General features: G+C 50.9%; 4 protein-coding genes and 1 long non-coding RNA gene across 8 annotated transcripts; 2 read left to right on the top strand and 3 right to left on the bottom strand.

Moving 5' to 3' along the window:
- The first annotated feature begins 40 nt into the window (after nt 1-40).
- On the top strand, nt 41-10,270 carry ZSWIM3 (zinc finger SWIM-type containing 3). Its single transcript, XM_045444415.1, has 2 exons — nt 41-639; nt 7,832-10,270. Exons 1-2 carry the CDS (start codon nt 485-487, stop codon nt 9,765-9,767), a joined length of 2,091 nt encoding a protein of 696 aa, XP_045300371.1. The 5' UTR covers nt 41-484; the 3' UTR covers nt 9,768-10,270.
- A 987-nt stretch (nt 10,271-11,257) lies between these two features.
- On the bottom strand, nt 11,258-13,083 carry LOC123580112. Its single transcript, XR_006703134.1, has 2 exons — nt 12,975-13,083; nt 11,258-11,839 (listed from the first exon to the last, which is right to left on the bottom strand). It is a non-coding gene; the product is annotated as an uncharacterized LOC123580112 (long non-coding RNA).
- Nucleotides 11,557-14,647, top strand: ZSWIM1 (zinc finger SWIM-type containing 1). 4 transcript variants are annotated; one of them, XM_045444422.1, is made up of 2 exons: nt 11,557-11,632; nt 12,636-14,647. In XM_045444422.1, the coding sequence occupies exon 2, from the start codon at nt 12,781-12,783 to the stop codon at nt 14,149-14,151; it is 1,371 nt and encodes a 456-aa protein (XP_045300378.1). In that variant the 5' UTR covers nt 11,557-11,632; nt 12,636-12,780; the 3' UTR covers nt 14,152-14,647. The 4 variants fall into 4 exon arrangements, with proteins under 4 accessions (XP_045300378.1, XP_045300377.1, XP_045300376.1 ...); XM_045444421.1 differs by lacking the exon at nt 11,557-11,632 and adding an exon at nt 11,679-11,790; XM_045444420.1 differs by lacking the exon at nt 11,557-11,632 and adding an exon at nt 11,723-11,836.
- Nucleotides 14,378-16,885, bottom strand: SPATA25 (spermatogenesis associated 25). The gene is made up of 2 exons (XM_045444426.1): nt 16,297-16,885; nt 14,378-15,923 (listed from the first exon to the last, which is right to left on the bottom strand). Exons 1-2 carry the CDS (start codon nt 16,415-16,417, stop codon nt 15,292-15,294), a joined length of 753 nt encoding a protein of 250 aa, XP_045300382.1. The 5' UTR covers nt 16,418-16,885; the 3' UTR covers nt 14,378-15,291.
- An 864-nt stretch (nt 16,886-17,749) lies between these two features.
- NEURL2 (neuralized E3 ubiquitin protein ligase 2) lies at nt 17,750-19,491 on the bottom strand. The gene is made up of 2 exons (XM_045444425.1): nt 18,750-19,491; nt 17,750-17,991 (listed from the first exon to the last, which is right to left on the bottom strand). Exons 1-2 carry the CDS (start codon nt 19,489-19,491, stop codon nt 17,876-17,878), a joined length of 858 nt encoding a protein of 285 aa, XP_045300381.1. The 3' UTR covers nt 17,750-17,875.
- Nucleotides 19,492-19,737: the final 246 nt, after the last annotated feature.

Below are 19,737 nucleotides of genomic sequence, written 5' to 3'. Positions count from 1 at the left end.
CCAGGACGCAGCGCTGGGCAGACAAGCGGAGATCCGCATTGAACAAGCAGCTTCTTCCGGCAGCTTCTTCCAGCAACCGGAAGCCCCCTGCGGGCCCTGAGAAAGCGGGATCCAAGTTATGATTGGCCAATGTTCCTGTCAGTCTTCGTGGGAGGGCGTCGATTTTTCCTCTAGCGACTGGAGAAAAGGAGTGCCAGTCCGGGAATCCCGTGTGTGATTGGGCGTGGCCGTGAGGGGGCGGAACCCGGGACTGGATAATAAGGGCTGAGTGTCATTTCCCCTCTGTCAGATAGCAAAGACGCCCCCGGCCCCTGGTAGCCCTCTCGGTCCTAGGGATCCTCCTGAGCTCCATAACAGGCCATTCCGCCGGGGCCCACTCTTAAGGCATCCCGGACACACGCCAGCCTACGGGCCCCCCTAGTGTGACCTCTGACCCCTGGTGTTGGTCTTGGGACCAGCCCCTGGTGCGGGCTGCGGGGCGGCCATGGAGCTGGGCAGCTGCTTCAAAACCTACGAGGACTTCAAGGAGTGCTTCAGCGCCTACAAAAAGGAGAACAGGTGCTCCTTCATTCTCAGGGACTGCGTCTCCGTCCGCTTCCACAACCTCAACCACGGCACGTCAATCCGCGAGGACATCCTGTAAGGGCGGGGCGGGGCGGGGCACGGGGGTGGGGAGGAGGCCGGACTGTCCCCTGGTGGGAGGCCTGGACGTGGAGGGAGTGCAGTTGGGCCCTGGTGTCTTAGCATTCAACAGGGCGCTGAGCACCTGCCCTGTGCCTGGTGAAAAGAGCCAAAGCTTCACAGGCATCGCTTTTTGACCACCCACTTCCCCTCCACTCATTCACTCCATTACAGCTTTCCCGGAATAACTGTGATTTGTCCCATTTTTTGAGCACCTGCGGTATCCCTAGTTCAAAGTACACTGTTTTCACAAATGGATTAAAAAAACAAAAAAACAAAAAAAACGCCTTCGCGGTGATTCCCTTCACCAGTGTTCTCTTTACCAGGCAATTAACGCGGTCAGTTGTGGATTAGTTTGTTCATTCATTCATTCGTTTTGTAAATGGTCCGTGAGCTTCTGCGATTCACAGCCGTTTTCCAAACGTTCCCCATGCCCCAGGCATCCTTCTCCGTTGTGTGCGTGCTTTATTTACCCCGCAGGGCTGAATTGAGAATTATAGACAAAAGCTATTTTTTCTCATCTGGCAGCGGAGAGGCCGAGAGGCTAAGAAAAGGGTTGACAACTCAGTTGTCTTCAGGGTTCAGGTGAAACAGCCCCGGGTAAGAAAGTTTAACTTTTAATTTCACCATAAGAGAAAGAATGATGAAATAACCACAGACACCAGGTCTCTGCAGCAGGGACCACAGAAGTGGGACTTGGGCAAAATGGAGAGCAGGCCCTATCTAATCAACTGCCATTAGCTAATGGCCGCCGTGTGAAAATGAAGATCCCCTGTGGCCAGGCTTTGGGGCAAGGGAAGTCAGAAATCCAGGCTTTAGGTCAGTTTCTCCACTTTTTAAAAATTGAAAATCGGGTCCAATTCGAACACAGTCCACGTGGGCCAAGTCAAAGCTGTATGGGCAGAGTGTCTATCTAAATTATTCCAGGCAGTTAAGGGAGAGGTGACGAGCTCATCTTGAGTCTGTTGGACCTGGATTGTTTTCAGCTCAAAATAATCCACACGTCCAAGTAGCAAATTCTGGGGCAGCCTGCCCTAAACCCCATCAAGGAGTTAAAAGAGAGCTCTGGAGTCAGAAAGACAGGCTTTACGCTTGAGTTTGGGCAAGACTTAATTTCTGTGACGGTTTAATCCTCTAAACTGAAGTGGATATGGTAAAGATTAAATAACCGAACGCGTGTAGGAGCGGAAGGGTAGTGCTCAGTTTCTCAGTGCTCAGTTGCAATCAGTACATGGTAGAAAGCGGTACTTTGACTCAGTACTTTGAGAATCACATGTGCTGCGGGAATTATCACTAGACCACCAAAAGTCCCACTCAACTGGGAGATTCTATGCTTTTATGCCCGGTTTTCCCTCTCATATTTTTATATATGGCTGTTGGGTTTTTGCTTTTGTTATGTCTTTGGGGGCGGGGGGGGGATTGATAATTCTTCAAACAGTCCAGGAAGTATTCTCATGTCTCTCTCCATTGCTGTTCGGTTTAATAGCTACCTTTTTTGGAACATTTTGGGGGGCCGCATTCCAGAGATTGTGCTAAGAACTTTACAGGCATTGTTTTATTTAATCCTCATTACACCCTGTGAACTAGGCCCTTGTTACCCGATTTTTCATTTTCTATGTATCCATAGTCACAAGGCCGAGTAGGAAAGCAATGTCCTACAAAAGTCTTGCTAATAAGCCAGCCACTTATAAAATTAGTCACTACTTAATAATTTCCTGCTTATCCCTACCAGTCCCATTAATATCTTTGGCAGTCAGTTTCTGGCTAATCAATAAGTGTGGTAAACATCAGGATAATACAATGGAAATGAAACTAACTGCAAACAAAAATTACACCTCTCCCAAGAGCAAGACTTCGTGAAATCTCTGAAAGTAATGAGAACTCCTTACTTACATCACCCTCAGCCTGACACCAGTGAACAGGAGGAGAAGAAAAATGAGCAAAGATGATGATGTGATAGGAATTTGACAAACGAAGGATTTGCATAGCAAAGAATAAAATTAGGCCTTTGGGAAACCTGATAAAGCCCAGGAATGTTTCAGTAAAACTGACCTTTCCGGGGGCGCCTGGGTGGCGCAGTCGGTTAAGTGTCCGACTTCAGCCAGGTCACGATCTCGCGGTCCGTGAGTTCGAGCCCCGCGTCGGGCTCTGGGCTGATGGCTCAGAGCCTGGAGCCTGCTTCTGATTCTGTGTCTCCCTCTCTCTCTGGCCCTCCCCCGTTCATGCTCTGTCTCTCTCTGTCCCCAAAAAAATAAATAAACGTTGAAAAAAAAAAAAAATTAAAAAAAAAAAAAAAAAAACTGACCTTTCCGTGTTGTAAAAGTGAGACAGGAAATAAAATATCTTAGTGTTTGAGGGGAAATGCATCAGGAAAAAAAAAAAAAAAAAAAAAAAAAAAACAACAGTTGACACCGTAAGTTATTCTTGGATTATTTTAAGAATTGGTATATAGCTGCCATTATAACCTATGTTTTGTTAAATATAATATTAACTTCATAATTTTAGGCTCCTATTGCAAGATAAAAGTTCCTCTCAAATCTTTTTCCCCCTCTATTTACTATCGTATGTTGTTTCTGAGGGATAGTTTTGGCTGCAATTAACTGAAAACTCTGACTCAAAATGGCTTCTTTCTTAGAAGCGTAGAGGTGGGTCTGTGAAGGTGATTGTTTCCATGGCCCTGGCTTTTTGTTTCTTACTGCTCTGCCATCTCAGGTCTCAGCTTGGTACAGATGCAGGGGTCACATCCAAATGGAAAAGCCTTCCTCAGTTTCCTGCAGATTTCCTATCCTGTTTCTTTCTCCAGAATTGGGCCAGTATCCATGCCCATTCCCAATGAGATGAGCTCAATTGGCTTAGACTAGCCCTGAAGTACTTAGCTTTGTGGGGGAGTAATGGCAACCCAAATTAAGTTGGCTTTCTGTTGGGAAGGAAGAAGGGGGCTAAGGGCAACCCACAGATCCAGTCACAACCTTTTGAATGAGGTTTGTAGTGGTTCTGATTGGTTTTGGATCAGGTACCGACTTTTACAGACCAGTCAGTACTCTTGCTATTTCTAACTTCTTATTTCTTTTTTTTTTTTTTTAATTTTTTTTTTCAACGTTTATTTATTTTTGGGACAGAGAGAGACAGAGCATGAACGGGGGAGGGGCAGAGAGAGAGGGAGACACAGAATCGGAAACAGGCTCCAGGCTCCGAGCCATCAGCCCAGAGCCCGACGCGGGGCTCGAACTCACGGACCGCGAGATCGTGACCTGGCTGAAGTCGGACGCTTAACCGACTGCGCCACCCAGCGCCCCACTTCTTGTTATTTCTAATTTACAGATTAGGAGTTGAAGACTCAGAGGAAGTGAAATGACTTGTCCAAGTTCACACAGCTAATAAGTGGTAGAGCTAGAATTTAAACTCAGATCTTCTGACTGTGAGTCTTGTTCCTAACTCAAGTTATATTTTCTAAAATGGCTTTACCGCACCTATAAAGATCCTAGTATTGCTCAAGGTGCGATCTACATACAAGGACACAAATCTTATGTAAAATTAAAAGGCTTAGTTAATCTGTACCAATCCCTATAGAGTGAATCACTGTTCGGTCAGTTATAAATATACTGCTTGTACCACTCTTTAACCATTCACTTAATTTTGACTTTACTGGCTACCTATGTAATTCTCTCTCTGCTCTCTAGACTTAGAGAGTAGAGACTGGCTAATTAGTCTGTGTAGCAATTAGTATAGTGTTCGGTACATAGCAGGACTTGGTAAATGTTTGAAATTAAACAAAGGACTTGTCCCTAGTTAGTAAAAGTAGTTGTGCTGGGACTAGAAGCCAAGTTGTTGGACAGAACCCTCTCAGTGGTCTTCCTAGTATACTTTTCATGTTTTATAAGGAGAACCTTCTGTGCCATAGTCCATCATTTCTCATTCGGTACGCGTGCTTAGAGCGCCGGGTGTGCTCCACGCGCGGGAGCAGGCACTGGGAGCACCCTGGTGGCGCTGTCCAGTAGGGAATACAGACACCTGCAAAGTAGATGGGAAGCAAGGCTGGCCGACTCCCTCCCTCCAGATCCTGGCTGGGCACCCTTAGGTATAAGCAGTCAGGGGGATTCAGAAAGGTGTGAAACCATGTTCCTGTCTTGAAGGGAGTCAATGCTTTAACTTAGACAACTAAGTACAGATGAAAATAACCGCAGTGCTCAACGAATTCTTAACAAGAGATTTGTGTATTTCACTGTATGTAAGTTCTATCTCAGTAAAAAAGATTGAACAAAGTGGGGAAAAAAATAACAGACTTCAGCCTAGTACCCATTATGTTTGAAACATACGATGCCAACAAAGACATTATGTTTACAGATCTTTAAGCAAGTTATTGAACCTGAACAGTGTGTTGAGGGTCGAGTATTCTGAAAAAGGAGAAATATTTTGAAAGTGGACAGGCAGCATAAGGGTTAACTACACAGACTGTAGCCAAGCAGGCTTAGTTCAAATCCCAGATCCCCATCCTTGAGAACATTTTAAAGCCTGTTTCCCCATCTGTAAAATGAGGATAATAGAACCCTTTTCCTAGTATAAAGTGATGCATGTTAGGGGCTTAATATAGCCTGGCATATAATACCTTAGTACATGTAGTACTGGTAGGAAAGAATGTAAAACACTTGTTAACATATTGGATATAGACACAGAGAAGGAGGAATTAAGAACAAGGCCAGGGTTTACCCCCCTGGAGGCATAGTCAGTCATTAATGGAACCAGGAAAGGTTTGAAAAAGCTTTATGGCTAACGTTCTCCAGTATCTTTCTTTTTTTTTTTTTTTTTTTTTTTTTTTTGGACAAGCCTAACATGCACTAAGAGCATGCAGAGTCCATCTAATTTGATGAACTAGGGCCATGCTAAGATGTGGAGCCAGCAAAAGGGCAGGGCCCAATCTACGGGCTTGGGGAAGGCTTTCTAGAAGAGATGACCGTTCCACGTAGTCCTGAAGGGTGAGTAAGCTTTGAGGTGAAGGCAGGTGGGAAGGGTGTTCCAGAGAGAGACAAACACGAGCAAAGGCAGAGAAGTGAGACCTAGCATAATGAATGCAGGAAGCTGTAGACACTTTGTCTTTCTAGGGCACAAAAAAATAAGATGGTGAGGGGGTGGAAAAGGAGACTGGAAATGTAGGCAGAAGCCACACTGCGGCCACCACTGACTGGCCTTGCCATACTATTGGACTGCTCCAGCCCTGAGCTAGGGATGGTGTTGTAGCCCCAGCACTGTGCACACAACAGGTGCAGGCATTTTCAGCCCACTCCGCCCTATTATTGCAGGCCTGGCGTATCCTGTTTTTCTAGGCTTACCCCACAGGGTGGGCAGACAGGACCAGCCGGATTAGAGTGTTTGGAAAAGAGTTAGTGAGGTGCCCAGGCTGTGTCATTGCATGCCAGGGGCTGAGAGTTTTTCCCCCTCTCTCCTGGTCTTTGGGCCGGGACACTCCCTGAAGAGGCAGGGTTGTAACCTGTCCCACCCATGATCTATGCGTCATTCATCTAGTACATCTTTGATAAGCATCTGCTGAAGGAATAACATTGTTAGGTGCTTGGAATACACTGAGAAATAACTTAGTCCTGCCGCTTCATGACAGCCCCATCCAATTGTTTTTTGTTTTCTTTTTTTAGTTTATTTATTTTTGAAAGAGAGAGAGAGCAAGAGAGAGCACACAAGGGGGGAGGGGCAGGGAGAGAGGGAGACAAAGAATCCAAAGCAGGCTCCAGGCTCTGAGCTGTCAGTGCAGAGCCCGACATGGGACTCAAACCCATGAATCTTGAGATCATGACCTGAGCCAAAGTTGGACGCTTAACCGACTGAACCACCCAGGCACCCCCTAGCCCCATCCAATTGTAAAGGTACTTTATAAACACCCAATAGAGTGTCACAAGGCATAGGAACTATAATAACAGCAGCCAGGCTCTGGGCTAAATATTGTGTCTGTGGCTTATTTAACCTTCATAACAATCTTAATAAAAGAGTCTCGTTTTATGTGTGATTTTCTTAATAAAACAGTCTCATTTTAAAGTGATTTGCCCAAGGTCAAGGAGCTTCTGAGTGCTAGAGCCCTGATTAATATCCAGGCAGTCAGCCTCCAGCATCTCCACTATGTAACTACTAGGTATACTGCCCCCCAGAGAAGATTTTGAGCCTTTTATGTTAAGTAAATGCTACGAATTCAGAGAAAGGAGCAGTTACTATGGGTTGAAAACATCCACAAAGGCTTCCTGGAGAAGGTGGGAGCTGATTTGGCCTTGAAGCTTGGGTTGAATGGGGATAGGAAGAGGAAAAGAGCAGAGATTCAATTTATTTACCCTTCTCCTTTGAATCCTCACTCTCAGCCTAGAATGGCAAAGCTGGTAGGGACCTGAAGATCATCTAGCCCAGGGGTTCTCAAACTCTCCTAGGATTTGGACATTTTTCCTTAGATGAAAGATGAATAGAGATCTTTCCTCTGAGAGAGGGCCACTTGTATCTTTGCTGTCTGGAGGAGTAGGAGGCAAAGGTAATAGTTCCCAAAAGGCAGGAATGAAGGGGATATATATTTTTTAAGTTTATTTATTTTGAGAGAGTGAGCGAGAGGGGTGGGGGAGAGTGAGAACAGGGGAGGGGCAGAGAGAGAGGGAGAGAGAGAGAGAATCCCAAGCAGGCTCCTCACTGTCAACACAGAGCCCAACGCTGTGCTCAAACTCATGAACCTACAAGATCATGACCTGAGCCAAAATCAAGAGTCAGATGCTTAACTGACTGAGCCACCCAGGGGCCCCAGAGGCAACATTTTAAACAGTGCATAATCAGCTGGCCTGCTGCTGCTGCTGCCTCTTGTCTGTTTTCTCTCCCGTCTGGTCTCACAGTGAATCCCTGGGAGCTTCAGCTGGGCCACAGAGAGTGAATGGAAGGAGTGGGGCTTTAAACTACTATACATGAGAATGGATGCAGTGTTAGCTGGACAGGGTCCTGACAAAAGACACCGAATTGGGATTGGAGTATGAATGTCAGTCTTCCTTCCCTACATCCTACACTGCCTCGTGGTCTCTGGAAAACCCATCAGTCACTGTAAATCCCTCCAGGGTCTTGTCTCATAAGGGAAAGGGGTGGGCAGTACCTTTCTCACTGTCACATCTACCTTCCCTAGATACATGCAGGTGAAATTTGTCTGTATTCGGACCCAGTCAAACAGGAAGAGAACATCAGAGGCAGACATGTGCCCAGCATACTTGCTCCTGCGGTACAATGAGAAACTGGATCGACTATTTATTAGTGAACTCAACACCCAGCATGTCCATGTTGATTCCAAAACTGCAGGACCCAGAGGAGACACCACTGGCAAACCTCAAAAGACCATGTACCTGCAGAAACCCCAGCCTGAGCAGCCTGCAACCAAGAAAGACCTTGACCTAGCCAAGAAGTCCCCCGTTGAACCATCATTTTGCTTAGACAAGGTCCAAGCACCCTCCAAGCCAGAGCAGGAGGGCATCACTCCTTCTGACCTGGCCAAGATAGCAAAAGTGATGAAAAACTTTCTTAAGGTGGATGAGGGTTCCATGGCCTCTCTCAGCGTGGGCAACAGCCAAGACCTGGACCGGCTCAGCTTCCAGAGCAGCAAGATGACCGATCTGTTTATCCGCTTCCCAGAGAATCTCCTGCTACACCGCGTGGAGAACACCCAGGGCCACATCCTCTATGCTTTCTTGGTGGAGAACAAGGAGCGAGAGGGCCGAGTGGTACACTTTGCCGTGCTCAAGGCTGAGACAGCTACCTCCGTGGCCAAGATGCTGAGTATCTTCACAGAGTTCAACACAGACTGGCCCAAGGTCAAGGTGGTCTTTGTGGACCCGTCCTTCCCCCATCGAGCCATCCTGCAGGAGATCTTCCCTGCTGCCCGCATCCTCCTGTCCATCTACCACACCACCCGGCTCTTGGAGAAGAAGTTGCATCGTAGTTCAGCAAATCCATCCTTTAAAAGGCTCATGAAGGAAGCCCTGCGGGAGGCTGTGTTCGTCACTTCTGACGCCAGCCTGCAAAATCTCTGTCAGATGTCCCGAGCCCTACTGGATGAGGAGCTCTTCAGCTTCCTGCAGGCCCACTGGTTCTCCTGTGAGCTGCTGTGGTACATGCACGTGAGGAAAGGCCTGCACGCGTGTAACACGTACATGGACAGCCTGGACGTTGTCACCAGCAAGGTGTCCAGCCTCTTTCGGGAACAGCAGTCTCTGCTGGACTGCATCCTCCGCTTTGTGGATTATATAGACTTCTTTAATACCAAAGGCTTGAAAAACTTGCCCACAGCTCCTCCCAAGTTAAAAAGAGCCCGACCAGCCAGCATGCCGCCAAAGTCCAAGAAGACGTTTGGAGTCTGTGGGGGGAGCCTCACCAGGCTCCCTGTGGAAAAGACAAAGCCAGAGCCACAGCGGGCGCCGTTGCAGCAGCAGCCACAGGTGCAGCCCTCCCAGGAGGGCATGCTAGCCACCTTGCACGGGAGTGGCTCTGAACTGGCCTATAAGCTGTGCCACAATGAGTGGGAGGTGGTGCAGAACTCCACCCACCTGGTGGACGTGGCTGGCTCCTCTGTGGACATTCAGCTACTAGAGGATTCTCACCAGGTGAGCAAGGATGGCTGTAGCTGCAGCTGTTCCTTTCAACAGTGGTACCACCTGCCATGCCGGCACATTTTGGCCCTGCTGCACACCAGCCAGAAGCCTGTGGGTGAAGCCATGGTGTGCCGCCGGTGGCAGAAGAGGTACCAGCACCTCCTTGGGCCCAATGGGGAGCTCCGGGACCCTGTTGTGGTCCCAAACATAGGCCAGCCTGGGAAGCAAGGAAGGAGTGACGTGATTCAGGACCTCAGCAGGGAGCTGGCAAACCTGCTCATGCAGAGTGAGGGGCCAGAGCTAGAGGAGCGCTGTTCCACCCTGCGCAAGATTGTGGACATCTGGGCTGACCCCTGCCAGCCGCCTGAGCCCAGTCAGCAGCCGCAGGACTTCAAGGATGTGGGCCGCCTCCCTTTCCTCTGGGGAAAGCAAGAGGAAGGAGAGGGACTCCCTCTTGCTGGAGCCACGATTCATGATTAAGGCACTTGCACTGGTGCATTGGACCACAGGCCCCTCTCCTTGGAAGTCTGAGAACTCAAAGTGGGCAGGCCATGCCAGGGGTCAGCATTTTAACCAATGTCTTCCTAGGTAGGGCTAGGAAGATTGTTACAACAGGGAGAAGAGGAACCCCACTATGTGACAGTCCTCTGAATCCACCCCGTTTCTGCCCTACCTTTGTCATTCCTCGGGAACCTCGTTCATTGTCAAGGCCAAAGTTATCTCCATGCTGAAAGGTCACCCACCCCTCTTTCTGCCCTGACTCCTGAGATGAGATCTTCCTCCTGTCAGAGGGATGAATTCCTGCCCCAGGATAGGGTGAGATGAAATATACCTGGTAAAAGGACCTGTTTCCAGGGACAAAGGGATGGAGGGTGATCCTTAGCTGTTGCTGCTCTTTACAAAGAATCTGTTATTTGTACTTATTTTTATTCATATTAAATAAAGTTTTGGTGGTTTTTTTTTGTTTTTTTTTTTTAATAAAATCAAATAAGCAGGGAAAATGTGTGCTGCTTGAACAAGGAAGGAACCTAATGGGGGTCGTAGAGCCAAACAGAATCTGATGCCTTAAATTCAAAGACTTAGGAGTCCACCACTGACTTCATCTTCTTGCTACCAACCAAGCCATCAACACTGATTTCAGGCTGCCTAGAATTCTAGCAGGAGGAGGCCAAATAGACGAGGGGGGTGGGGGCTAGACTCCACAGCCTGAACTTGCTGGCAGACTGTGGGCAAGTTTCTAATTTCTTTGACCCCAGGTTTCTCACCTGTAAAAATAAATGTTGGCCTGTTCGAATCCCAATTTACCCTCTAGATTTATACAAACAGAACATTTCCTTCCTTTTTTTTTTTTTTTTTTTTTAAAGTGTAGTTACTTATTTTGAGAGAGAGCAGGGGATGGGCAGAGAGAGGGGGGAGAGAGAGAATCCTCAGCAGTCTTCCCGCTGTCAAGCGCAGAGTCCCAGGCAGGTCTTGATTTTACAAACCGTGAGATTATGACCCCAGCCGAAATCAAAAGTCAGAGGCTTAACTGACTGAGCCACCCGGACGCCCCCGTTTCAGTTTTAAGCACCAGCATGGACTTTTGTTGTTGTTGCTGGTTGGTAATCTTAACCACCTAAAGCTGAGGAGCTACCCAGCTGTCCAAGATACCACCTTCAGGGGAACCGAGGTCAAAGTTAGCAGTCGGTCTTGCTTCTTGCTTGCACCGGGATCACAGCGCCGATCTGGATCTCTTTCTTCTGTAAACCACTGGAAGGGGTGGGGCTGCGAACACCAAGGTTCAGCTCTCTCAAGGAGATCTGGATTTCCTCTACTCTAAGGGTTGGGCCCCTGACCCCTGGTGGAGAGGGCAGAATTTGAGACCTGAGCCTCCATCTCCCCATTAGGCAGAAGATACAGTACAACTGCATAGGCACCTTTATCTATCCCCCGGGGCTTTGGAATTTGGCCAGAAAAGAAAAAAAAAAAAATCCATAAAGCACTGCAATTTATTTTCCTTTTCATTTTCGGCCTCTGAGGAGTTTCCATAGTAACAGGCTCTTTCAGAGTCTTCTCCCCAGACGCGGGGCTCCGGAGTTCCAGCCTCAGAGCTTAGGCTTGCCAGGATGCTAGTATCTTCGGGCTTTCATTGGTCACCGCCAGCCGAGCCCCTCGTAACCCTAGGAACAGCACCCGCCCACAAATCGCCAGGCTACGATTGGTCTATGCCCCAAAGATCGACCGCGCACTCTTCAGGCCATTGGTCCGAGTCACGGCGAAGCTGGCGCCGCGGTTGGTGAGCCTAGAGGTCAGTCAGAGTCAGGCAGGGTCAAATAGGGAGACATGGCGACGGAGCCAGGCAGTGGGTGAGTGATTTCTGAAGGCGTGGAGGTGTGAGGCAGTTGATGACCGCGGTCAGCCGTGACACAGCCCCCAAAGGGGTGGGAGGTTAACTTCTCTTCCGGCTCCGGCCGGACTCCGAATGGGAACGTCTGACATCTACATCCTCCCACCCGGGTTAGAGGTGAGAGGTCAGAGGCTGCGGCCCCTCTCTGGTGTTTGGACCTCAGGTACTGTGTGGAAAGCAGTCAGGATCCGAAGTCAAAGACTCAGCTTCCGGCTACTTACAGAGTAATGGTGGGCAAGTCACTTAACCTCTTTGAACCTCAGTTTCTTATCTGTAGAATGGGGACAGTAACCCGATTTGGGGCCAAATAGAGGAAACATTTGAACAGAGTATTGCAGTTAATAGAGGGATTAATGGAGAGGCAGGAGAAGCCAAGCACATTTGATAGCCCCTGTTCGTGGTTGAAGGGGTTGAGGCTCAGAGGGAGTGTCACTGACTTGCCCAGAATCATACAATTTTGGGGGCAATCAGTTCGCTTGTATATACCAGGAACAAACGGAAGAATGGATGCCAGCAGTAATTTGCAAATATAAAGCACTAAACAGATATTTAAAATGCTATTAAGAAAAAAAAAAAAAAAAAAAAGGCCACATGCACCTCCAGCCTTCATGCCCATTTCAATCTCTTGGAACTGAATTTTCCTATGGCCAGCTTACCAATTGGTCTCAGCTCCAATGTCATCCTCTCTCCCCACCCAGAGAGAGCTTCCCTGGCCACCTTAGCTAAAGTATCCCTTCCTCCCCCACCTTACTCTCTACCTCTTACCCAGTTTTGTGGTCTTTGTAACCTTCCTTATTTGTTATATCTTTATCTGTTTACCTGTTTATTGTATATCTCCCCCAGAACAGTAAGCAATACTGTCACAGTAATAAGCAATACTTACATAGTAAGCATATTGTCTGGATACATAATTGAAGAGCTGAGCCCCTACTATTGCCTTAAACTTGTGTTCCTCTCTCTAGGCCCATCTTCGGAACAAGATCTGGGAACTACAGTCCAGCCTCAGGCTTCAACTTAGTTGGAGCTTGAGATCCTGAGAGTCTCCTGGACAGCAGCCTTGCAGAGAAAGTACTTTGACCTCGGCATCCAGACATCTCCCATCTCCCCATGGCCCTGACAATGCTGAATGAGCTCCTGATTGAGGACCCAAACCCACCTATGCTGCTGTATCAGATTAGCAAGACTGCTGAGTTAGATACCCTCAACTACCAGAGCTGCTTTATGCAACGTGTCTTTGCCCATTTCCCTGAGATCTTATTTATCCACCGGACCTATAACCCAGTGGGCAAGGTGCTGTATACCTTCCTGGTAGATGGACCTCGGGTGCAACTGGAGGGTCATCTTGCCCGGGCAGTCTACTTTGCCATTCCCGCCAAGGAGGATGCTGAAGGCCTGGCCCAGATGTTCCAGGTGTTTAAGAAGTTTAACCCAGCATGGGAGAGAGTCTGTACCATCCTGGTGGATCCCCACTTCCTCCCCCTGCCCACCCTCACGATGGAGTTCCCCGCAGCTGAGGTCCTGCTCTCAGCCTTCCACATCTGTAAGTTCCTCCAGGGCAAGTTCTATCAGCTGTCCCTTGAACAGCCTGTGGAGAGGGTGCTCCTCACTTCCCTGCAGAGCACGATGTGCTCGGCCACAGCTGGCAACCTGAGGAAGTTGTATACGCTCCTGAGCAGCTGCATCCCTCCGGCCCAGCTGCCCGAGCTCCACTCACACTGGCTGCTCAATGACCGCATCTGGCTGGCCCACCGCTGGAGAAGCCGGGCTGAGAGCAGCCGCTACTTCCAGGGCCTGGAGGTCACCACCCGCGTCCTCAGCCAGTTCTTTGGCACCACCCCGTGCGTGGAACAAGGCATGACCTTGCTGCTCCGATACATGCAGCAGAACTCTGGAGACAAGGCAAGCTCCAGCCTGGGCCTGAGTCCCCAGAACAATCACGCCCCCTTAGACGTCAGCCCCGCAAGCCCCAGAGTGGAGCAGTTAGTAGAAGCCCGCATCCAGCACTCCCTCAACGCCATCTGCACGGGGCCAGCGGCCCAGCTCTGCCTGGGTGAGCTTGCTGTGGTCCAGAAATCGGTGCACCTCATTGGCTCCGGCTCAGAAAAGGTGAACATCCAGATCCTGGAGGACACCCATAGGGTACAGCCTCGGCCCCCTGCCAGCTGCAGCTGCTACTTTAACCAGGCCTTCCACCTGCCCTGCCGCCACATCCTAGCCCTGCTCAGTGCCCGCCACCAGGTGCTCCAGCCCGACATGCTGCCAGCCCAGTGGACAGCAGGCTGTGCTGCCAGTCTAGACAACATCCTGGGCAGCAAGTGGAGTGAGACACTGGACAAGCACTTGGCCGTGGCGCTCCTCACTGAGGAGGTGAGTCAGCTTTTGCAGCACTGCAGCCAGGAGGAGTTTGAACGGAGGTACAGCACCTTGCGGGAACTGGCCGACAGCTGGATCGGCCCTTATGAGCAGGTCCAGCTCTGATTACCCTGTGCCCAGAGAGGCTCACACACACGTACACACTCACATCCACCCCGACACACACACACCAACATGCACTCACACTGTTGCACTTCCATGGGCCCTCCCTCCAGGAAAGGACAAGGCTCTTCTATTCTGCTGCAGACTGCTACCTAAAATGCGTCTAGTTCCCTAAGACAGGAGTCAGCAAACTTTTTCTGTAAAGGGCCTAGCAGTGAATACTCTAGACTTTGCTGGCCACAGTCTCTGTTGTATATTCTTGGCTTGGTTTTGCGTTGACAGCCTTTTCAGAAGGTTAAAAACCATTCTTAGCTCAAGGGCCTTGCAAAAACAGGTGACCCCCTGCTCTAGGATAAGACAGTGGAGATCAAGGGCAGGGGCCTGGTAACAGCTTCCCCAGTCATTAGATGATTCACCTGACCCACAGAGAAGGTGGATCCCAGCCTTTGTCCCCTATCCCCCACCCAGAGGTCATTAAAGTCAAATGTTGCCTATTCCAGCACTTATCTAGTTTTTTGTCTTCTAGAAGGCAGCAGAGCAAATATCGCAGAAAGACTTTGGAGTCTGACACTACATGCAAATCCTGGTTCCTTGCCTGATTTCTGAGGCCTAGTTGTGCCTGTTACTAGCTCTGAGACTTCAGGCAAGCCGCCCTTAAAAAGGCTCAATCTGTTCATCTGTAAAAATGGAGATCTCACAGCATTGGCAAGACTAAAGGAGAGCCTGCATGTAATGGGCCCAGTGCCCAGTGGGTGCTCAAATAACTGTTCATTTTCCTTCCTTGCCTCTGCTCCCATCACCTGCCCTCAGCTGGCCGGGAAATGTAAGGCAAGAGGAAAACTCATTGCCTAGGACGTTGTACAAGAAATCTTGATCGGATCCCAAAACAATATAAAAGCGACCTCCACTCCAAGCCGGGCCCCCTACCTCAGGTAATTTTCATCATAACTACTCTGATAAGATCTATTTTTAGTGCTATCTGGAGAAACTTCCTGGGGTCTGGACCCTGATGAAAGACTTGCGTTCGTCAGAGCAGCTCCAACGACTGCCCTGTCCCCATCCTTGCCACAGGCACCCCCAATCCTGTCTGCCCAAAAACCATACGGAGAAGCCACCCTGTGTGTCTGGTGCTATTTCATCCAGCTACAAGCAGGAGCCAGGAGGCTGGCCTCTCCTGGATCTCTTTAGGGGCATTTGCCCAGAGGCTGCGTGGGCGCGTGCCTGCTCCCACCGCGCCCCCTCCACAGCCCCCTCTGGCTCTGGATGGGCCATCATGAAAGCTTGAGCTGCCCGGATCAGGTCCTCTTCCCGCAGGCCGGGGACAGGCACGGTGGGGATGCCAGCGATCATCATGGCCAGGGTAAGGATGCAGATGTCAGGCTGGGAGCCGGCCTCCTTCCCCCCTGCCTCAGAGGACATGGGTAAAATCCCTGGTGACAGCCCACACAGCAGCAGGGGCCCAGGCCTGCTGGGGCCACCCAGGTGGGGAGCTCTGTTTCTGGAGCAGCCGTCCTCCCAGCCCAAGCTCTCCGGCTGCCTCGCGTGGGGGGACTTGTGGTGGTATCGGCTGTACTCCTTCCGCCGCAGGGTCTCCCAGTTAGCCCCCCCAGGGCAGCCCCTGGCTTCCGGCACTGCCAGGGCCGGGCCCCGGGCCTGGGCAGCAGGCACCACCTGCTCAGGTTTCTGGCTCAGTGGGCCTAGTCCACCAGGGGCCACCACTACTGGCTCTACAGCACTATAGAGGCCAAGGGATGCGCCCGGAGAAGCAGCCCCACCTGTAGAGACAGGAAGGAGATGGAATGTTATTCTTGGTCTCTTTGAGGAGGCCCTGAGGGGCAGGGCATAGGAGCAGAGCACTGGAAACAGGAGCCCCAGCAGGGCTGTCTAGTGGTCAGGAACTAGGTGTTTTACTCATACCCACATCCCCAGGCCCCAACATCAAATAAGTAACGGAGAAGTGTTTGTTGAATGAATGAGTGAGCAGGCAGGTAGCTACCGGCAAGGACTTTTGGAATGGCGTTCTTCAGAGAATTGACTCCAGGGCCAGCCCCCAAATCCCCCGCAGAACCTCCACCTCCCAGGAGGCAGGAAACAAGTTCTCAGGGGAAGTTGTGGTGCCCCCTCCAGTTCCAGAAGACCCTCTCTCACCTTGACTGGAAGGCAGAAGACCTTGATGAGCTTGTGGAGACATGAAATAGGACATGTCTGCCCCAAAGCCCCCGTTTGTGAGGGAACAGTCACCTGCCTCCTCTCCTACCCTTTCCACCATTCTAGAATGTCACTTCATAGTCCCTCCCTTGTACACCTGGAACCCACCTCACAGCACTGACCTGTTCATTCTAGAACCCGTTTATGACAATGGGATGGGGTTAAAAGAGCATTGGACCAGGGACCGGACATTCTAGGTTCTTACCTCTACCTTGGGCGAGTCACTTTGACAGTTTTGTTCCTGGACAGTCTTCTCTAAAGTGGGAGTAATGGCCGCCCACCACCTCTCCAGCGTTGTGAGGATTAAATGTGATTATTTGTATGGAAGCAAATGATCAGAGATAGAAATAAAGGAGGCGAGTGCTTTGTGCTCTGCAGTATGAGAGAGGGAGTTTGCTGTGTGCCTCTGGAATACGTTCCCATCTCTAGGCTTCAGTTTCCTGACTGCAAAATGAAATCGTTGGTCTGGGACCTGGGTCGCACACTGGGGTGCACATTAAGTTATCTTGGGAGCTTTTTAAAAATACTGAGGTCCTTGGGGCACCTGGGTGGCGCAGTCGGTTAAGCGTCCGACTTCAGCCAGGTCACGATCTCGCGGTCCGGGAGTTCGAGCCCCGCGTCAGGCTCTGGGCTGATGGCTCAGAGCCTGGAGCCTGTTTCCGATTCTGTGTCTCCCTCTCTCTCTGCCCCTCCCCCGTTCATGCTCTGTCTCTCTCTGTCCCAAAAATAAATAAACGTTGAAAAAAAAAATTAAAAAAAAAAATACTGAGGTCCAGTCTCATCCCAGACCAATTAAATCAGAATCCCAGGGTCAGACCCAGTTGTCAGTATTTTTCAAAGGTCTTTAAGTGGTTATAATATATGCCAAAGTCAAGACCTCTATTCTAAAGGAGTGCTTCTCAATCCTGACTCTATGTTAGAACCTCCAGGCTGTTTTTACAAAGCAACGATGTCTAGGCCTAATCCTTTGACAAATGGAATGAGAATCTCTGGAGATGGGGTTTGGGGCATCAGCTTTCTAGGTATCCCAGATAACCCTAACGAGTAGACAGGCTGGGTACCACTGGTCTAGGTAATGTCTAAAATGTTCTCTCTTGGGGTGCCTGGGTGGCTCAGTCTGTTTAGCGCCCGACTCTTGGTTTCAGCTCAGGTCATGATCTCATGGTTCATGAGTTCAAGCCCAGCGTCGGGCTCCGTGCTGACAGTGTGGAGCCTGCTCGGGATTCTCTCCCTCTCTCTCTGCCCCTTCCCCACTCATTCTCTCTCTCTCTCTGTCTCTCTCAAAAATAAACTTAAAAAAATAAAATGCTCTCTCTTGCTCTGACCTGCTGACCCACAACAATTCTAAAAAGTGCCCCTCACAGGCTTCCAGGGCAAGGAGACCCTCCAGTGATCAGTGTCAGCATCGCTGTGTTTATTTCCAGGCCTGGCCGGCAGCAGTATGGCCAGCTTCGGACCAGCCACAGCTCCAGGGCCAGGACACGCTCCGGTGTCCCTGTTCCAGGGTGGCCGCAAGCCCTTACTCATACTTGCAGAAATCCTTAAGTCCTTTCGGCAGGTGGAGCCCATCGATGGCCAACCGGTGCACCACACTCCTCTGGATGACTAGGCGGCACAGAGTCTGCAGGGACGGCACTGTGGAAAGAAGGCTGTCAAAGGCAAACTGAACTTGAGGCTGAGACCCAAAAGATCTAGGTCTCGGTTCTCCCTTTGTCATTAACTTGGGCAAGTTCCTTCTGCTCTCCAGGCCCAGCCTGAGTCAATGGGGCTGTTCATGTGGTCAAGATAAGCACCTCTTTTCCAAACTTTGACATTGCTGCAGCCCTATTTCTATTTTAACCCCTCCTCAGCAGCTTCCGGGGATATAGGTAGTGCTTGATTCACCTATGCTCACCCAGCTTCCGGCACAGGCCTGACAGAGTGGGTTCTAGTTCAGTGAATCCATAAAATGATCACAGGAATAAATAAAGAGCTTAGCTATAAAGAACCAGACCTCAGGATTAAGACGCTCTCAATCCGGGGCCTACAGTGCCTTTGAACTGGTATGCCTAAATCTAGGAGCATTTGTCGAATAAAAGGGCACACGATTTTCAAAGCAGCCTGGATGTAAAATCAGTCTAGAATCCCCGCCCTAGGGATTCTAGGTTAATACAGAAAATACTGGCAAAGCCAGCATCCTAATCCATCACAGCTGAGACGGCTAAACTGAGACCCAGAGCCAGAGAGCCACTTGTCCAAGATCACAAGCAGAGGCATAATTGGAAATTCGATTCCCCAACTTCTAAACAAATGCTGGACAGACCAAGGCCTTGCTAGCTGGCTTGGGAGTCCTCGCAAGCTCCTGTCCCACACTGGGCCAGGAGGGGTCGCTGCCCAGGGGGTGGAATACCTACAGCCATACTCGAGCTGGACAAGGCGCACACTCTTGGTGGAGGCAAAGACGTCCACCACTGCGTAGAGGGGCTGGGCGGCTGGCAGCCCCCGGGCGCTGGGACCCATGTCCTCGCCGTTGATGACGATGTGCATGTCCGCCGTGCCGTCAGGGCGCGGGCAGAAAAGAACGCCCAGGCGGCTGCGGCGCGCGGTCGGAGGCAGCACGTTCAGCTCATACAGCTGATCCAGGAGGTGGCTGTAGAGCCCGGGCCGGCTGCGGCCCACCAGGCGGTCTCGGGGAATGCGAAACTGCTCAATGCACAGATAGGGTTCCACCAGGAGGGCTGGGGGGCGGCTGGGGACCGCTGCCTCTGCCTCCGGGCCGTCCTCCCGGGGCACGCGGTTGTGATGGCGCGTGATGGCAAAGACCCAGGTGTGGCCGAGGCTGACCAGGTCGGGCAGCGAAAACTCGGGCACCGCGGCCAGAGTGGCAGGGTCTAGCGCAGTCAGGCCGAGGCGCAGGTGCCCGCACCAGCCCAGCTCTTTCTCCTCGATCTCGACCAAGAATACCTGGCCCGGGGCCAGCGGCTCGCGACTGAAGCACAGGCCGTGAGCGAAACTCTCCACGCGTGTGGCCCGCGTCCCGGAGGGGTCCACGCGGATGTTGGCACCATGCACCCTGTGGAAGCGGGTGGGAGGGGGCTCGGGGCGCGCGGCTCTCCAAGGCGCACCCAAGTCCACGGGCTCGGAGACAGCAGCCATCTCCCAGCCGTGAGATAGGCCAGCGGGCGCCGGGGGCTATTTTGGGCGGCGTGCTCTGAGGGTGACCGCGGGGGCACCATGTAAGGTATCCCTCCCACTTCACCCCCCACCCCCTTCCCCGAGGCTCTGCCCGGGGGTCCTAGCGCCGCTCGCTCAGCCATCCTGCCTGGACCGGGACCCCCGGGAGGCCGGGGGATCCTGGCCGCCCACATCTGGGTCATCCGATGGCTGGCGCCCGCGAGATAA

This window comes from Leopardus geoffroyi, chromosome A3 (genome assembly GCF_018350155.1).
Source record: "Leopardus geoffroyi isolate Oge1 chromosome A3, O.geoffroyi_Oge1_pat1.0, whole genome shotgun sequence".
NCBI classification, from domain to species: Eukaryota; Metazoa; Chordata; class Mammalia; order Carnivora; family Felidae; genus Leopardus; species Leopardus geoffroyi.
The sequence above is the reverse complement of the archived record's forward strand: the minus strand, read 5'-3'. Positions and strand labels throughout refer to the sequence as shown.